Below are 4,593 nucleotides of genomic sequence, written 5' to 3' on the forward strand. Positions count from 1 at the left end.
TTTCCCTGAGGACCAAGTCCCTGGCCATCGTCGTATTTTCTAAGGTACTTCCCAGTCCACAACTGAGATACCTTGAATTGCTCCCATTCAGAGTTATCAGCGGCATTTAGGAGAAAGTCTCCATCACGATGCCTAATAGGTTACACAGAACAGGACCCCTAAAGAATCCCATAAACTCCTAGTGTTTCCCTTGTCAGATCAGACTTGAAACAGCTGAAAAACCACTGGTTGCATCTCTATGTGTACTCTGCTTTGCTTACTGAGGCTGTAAGAAATGTGAGTGGAAGTTTTGTTAAGAGCAATGTAGGAAGGAAAGGGTGTACTCATCCATTTGCAGATAGTAGGGTTTTCAGATAATCCTGCAGCAGCTCAGCCCAAAGTGAGGAAAAGCCAGGAGTAGGAAAATCTCAGTATTCATGTCCTGGGAGAATATACGCCAGGGGAATCAGGGCAGGGGAGTCCTCCAGAGAATCTGAAAAGGTCCAGGCACACACAGGCCACTCACAAAGTATTAGTTCCTTCTCTATGTTAGGAGGCTTAGTTCAGGTTTGAAGAGGAAGGGACCCATTATTTGTGTATATAAGGCTTTAGTCCAGGCCTACCCTTCAGGTAACAACGGGGAAAACTTATCATCTTAGCCCCAGGAACTGGGGCACTTCAATATAGGAAGAACCAGAAGACTCACATGCTCTATCAAGCTGAGATCTGGAGTATACATGGGCTATGATGCTTCTTACAGAGAAGGAACTCAGCAAACAGGACTGTCCTTGATTCCCTGCCCCAAATTAGAATTTGCATATACCCACTTAGTAATACAAGGGTTCCCAGAGAGGGCCCCAACACAGACTCTGCAGGAATTGTCCTCATCAGGGACCTTCTAGTGGAAACATTAGAAAATTTGCCTGTTCAAAGCTAGTGGGTTAGACGGAGATGGCATGCCAACAGGTATGGAGGGTTGGCTAAGGTCAGGAGAGAATCCTGATGTCTGAAAAGGCTAGTTTAAAAAGGTTCCCAAGAAGTCAGCAGGTGGCATGGTGGTTAAGGCTTTGGATTGCCACTTGGCTGACTATAATTCAAATCCCAGACCTGGTGGCTTGCTCTTTCACCTTTCCCTCCCTCCCTCCTTGTCTGTCTGTCTCTGGTGAGAGCATGTGCCCTATAGCAAATTAAAATAATAATAATAAAATTAATTATTTTTTGATTTTGGTGAGTTTTTTTTTTTTTTTTTTTTTGCTATAGGGTGCGTGTGCTTGCCAGAAAGACAGAGACAGAGAGACAGAAAGCAAGAAATCCCCCCTCAGGGGATGGCCATGTCGCAATCCCTTCTCCTCCATTCTCCTCTTGGGATCTTGGGCATGCACGCACACATGCCCGACATGAGTTTAAGCCACCGTTTTTTGATTTTGGTGAGTTTTTTTTTTTTTTTTTTTTTGCTATAGGGTGCGTGTGCTTGCCAGAAAGACAGAGACAGAGAGACAGAAAGCAAGAAATCCCCCCTCAGGGGATGGCCATGTCGCAATCCCTTCTCCTCCATTCTCCTCTTGGGATCTTGGGCATGCACGCACACATGCCCGACATGAGTTTAAGCCACCGGGTCCAGGACTCGAACTGCAGTTAACTACATGGGAGTCCAGCGATATAGCCATCACACCATCTGCTGGTTCCAAAATAAATAAATTCTTTTTTTTAAAAAAAAAGGCTCCCAAGTTCTCTAATAAGTTGGTGGGGTTTCTCTTGCTGATCCTGCCCAGCTGGGACATTGACAAAGATCCTGGGAAGAACAGACAAAGCTTGGCACCATCTTTTGATATTTTCTTTGCCTTCTTTAAGCCAGTTCAAGAGACTAGGAGGATGAGAAGGCAGAGTGCAATCAGAAACTATAGTTTTTTCTAATAGATGATATATAGCAAGGTTTCTAGTTTTGTTTTCAGAGGAAAAAATATATAATATTATGAAAGTTATGCACAGAGGTTCTGGAGATTTCCTAGGTTCACAATCCTAGCTCTGCCATTTACTTGCAGTGTGATCTTGAACAAATCACCAAGCTTCTCTGAGACTATTTCCTCATCTCTAAAACAGGGATAATGATAATGTTCCACTCATAGGGTTGTTTTGAGCATGCATGAAGAACAGATTTTTGCAAATAACTGTTAAGTAAATGTGAGCTATCATTATTGTTAATATGACATAACGGTAACACATACACATTAGCAAGAGATTATTTCACACTGAGCCTTGATCCAGTCTCCCTCTCTTATCCTCTCTTGGGCTCCTCATTGATGACTCAACAGTGCATTGCTTCGTGGCTTCCAGTACAGTTTCTCTCTTCACTTTGCTGGAACTCTGACCTGAAGGTGATCCACAGATGCAAGAAATCCTTTCTGTTTTCTTCACAAAATAAGGATGATGTTTAAATGGGCATTTATTTGAGGAACGACCAGGAGTTCCTATCTTTCAGCCATCTTTCTTCAAAAGATTAAGACTGTGGACAGGAGGGGCAAGGTACTCCATACTCTTATTTTGAATGAATGTGTGGGCAAATGTGCCTGCCCCTTCTTCACTCGGTGATGAGTAAGAGGGGGATTCAGAAATTTTTCTCTGAAAAATTAACTACAGAAAAAGGCACGGGGAACTGGTTACCTGAAAGCTCTGTGTTCATCTGCAACATCGGGAACTGCTTTTTTTCACTCTTCTCTCTTCTAGAAGACTGTCAAGAAGGAGCCTGAGGGAGGATGGTGGATCAACCATGGCCTTGGAGAAAAGGAAATAGGTTCTCCACCCCTTCTGAAGGGAGAAGAAATAGCAGAGATCAACACGGATGAAGAGGAAGGCAAATGGAAATAGAGAAATGAAAAGGTAAATTCCCTACAGGTTAAAAGAAAAAAAGCAATGAGGGAGAAGGACAAGGAACAAAAGAGAAAAACGAAGAGGCTAGGAATAGGGTAAAAGAAAAGCAAGCAACTGAAAAAGAGTAACTCCCACATAAAGGTTAACCAGAAGAGTCTAGCTTTCCTATTTCACTTGCTCAGGGGAATGGAGCGCAATGCCATCTTCAGGTGCCATTTAATTTTCAAGTTGTTTAGATTCTTGATTTCAGGTGTTTTTCCTTCCTTACACCCATAATCCTTATGAGATTTCCAATATTGCTTCCTTTCATCTTTGGGGTGCTCAAGCATCACTTTCCACCACAGAGATGGACCTCTCCAAAGTGATCTCAGAGCATTTAGGCAAGTCTATGAGGGCAGGAGCAAAAAAGCAAGAGGCAAAGAATGAGCTGAGGTTCAGAAGAGGATCTGGAATATCCTGAGGCTGCAGGCTGGTTATAGGATACTTCCTGGGCTCTGGAATGCCTCTACCAAAAACTAGAAGACTGCCACAGACACAACCAGACAGTTGGGTGCTGCATGCTTTCAACTGTAGCACTAGGTTGGAGAATGTGGCTCAAATCTGCTCTCTGCTATGCAGACCATAAACTATCAAATAAGGAAGAGAGCAGATCATCTAGCCCAAACCCAATTTCCCAAGGAGAAAGCTGGGGCCCAAAGAAGTGAAATAACTTGCTGGAAGCTGCACAGTTAGCCAGTGACTTCCTTTTCTTTGGAAGCAGAAAGAAGCAGAATGGTAACTCCTGTAATTCACTGACCCTAGACACAGTCCATAAAGTGCTTAGAGGTTATTAGAAGGCACTCCAGAAAGGTAAGGCTGGCGTTTTTTTCTGGAAGCTCCTGAGAGTACCAACCCTAGGCACCTCATTATTTGGCTACAAGGACAGGCTCCGCCTTGCTTTTTCCTCTATTTTAATTCCCAAGGCTGCCTGGAGGAAGAAGCTCTGGCTGCTACCTGTCATTACTCCCCAATCAGTCTGTGGAGACAGACGCCAGAAACTGTCAGGGGTGACAAAGGAATCCTGTCATGATGCCAGGGACCAGGGAGCAATGGCTAAGTTCCTGGGATTAAGCAAGGCAATTATGGCTGAGTTAAAGCTAGGATGGGCAGGACTGGAGGACCTGAGATGGCAAAGGAGAATAGGAAAGAATGATCTAGCACTCCAAATGACTTTAAGTGGGTGGGCTACTTCTCGCATAATACTTCCTCCATCCCAAAGAGGTTTCTTAATCTTTTAACCGTCTAGGCCTGACAGGCCTACTCACCTTCTCCCCGTGCCCACTTGGTGCAGTGCCACCATCAGCCCATCCTTTTGCTCTTTTCTAATCCCTTCAGCGCCCTTTGCAGACTATGTCTCGGGTTCTTTCCACTCACCTCCCACCAGCGCCTTCCACTCCAATCACCTCGAGCTACATAGAGTCTGTCCACCCTCTCATACCTTTGACTTCTCCCACCCTCCCGGCCCTCCCCGACTTGACTCTCTTGGTCCACTCCCCGCCAAGATTGGCTTCTCCCATTCCTCCCCACCACACCGCGTTTCCCCCACCCCCAGATGCCTTTGGTTTTTATCGCCGTCGGTCGCAGGCGCCTGGTCTCAGATAAAGTGGATCCAGCCCTGGGGCTCCGGCGCTCCGGCACTGCCCGGGTGCTCGGGCCCACGTAGAGCATAGTCACGGCCGGCGGTGTTGTCCCAGAACTCGTGACCTG

General features: G+C 45.5%; 1 protein-coding gene across 1 annotated transcript in view; it reads right to left on the reverse strand.

The window, feature by feature from the left end:
* Positions 1-1,688: 1,688 nt before the first annotated feature.
* PPP1R3E (protein phosphatase 1 regulatory subunit 3E) overlaps positions 1,689-4,593 on the reverse strand; it is an 8,438-nt gene continuing 5,533 nt past the window's right edge. The window contains exons 4-5 of the mRNA XM_027770325.1: positions 4,443-4,590; positions 1,689-2,784 (exon numbers count right to left, since the gene is read on the reverse strand). Of these exons, the coding sequence (XP_027626126.1) occupies positions 4,481-4,590 (110 nt within the window). The 3' untranslated portion in view covers positions 1,689-2,784; positions 4,443-4,480. The remainder of the gene's footprint in view (positions 2,785-4,442; positions 4,591-4,593) is intronic.

The sequence above is a fragment of the Tupaia chinensis genome, unplaced genomic scaffold, assembly GCF_000334495.1.
Source record: "Tupaia chinensis unplaced genomic scaffold, TupChi_1.0 Scaffold000126_2, whole genome shotgun sequence".
Classification (NCBI taxonomy): Eukaryota; Metazoa; Chordata; class Mammalia; order Scandentia; family Tupaiidae; genus Tupaia; species Tupaia belangeri.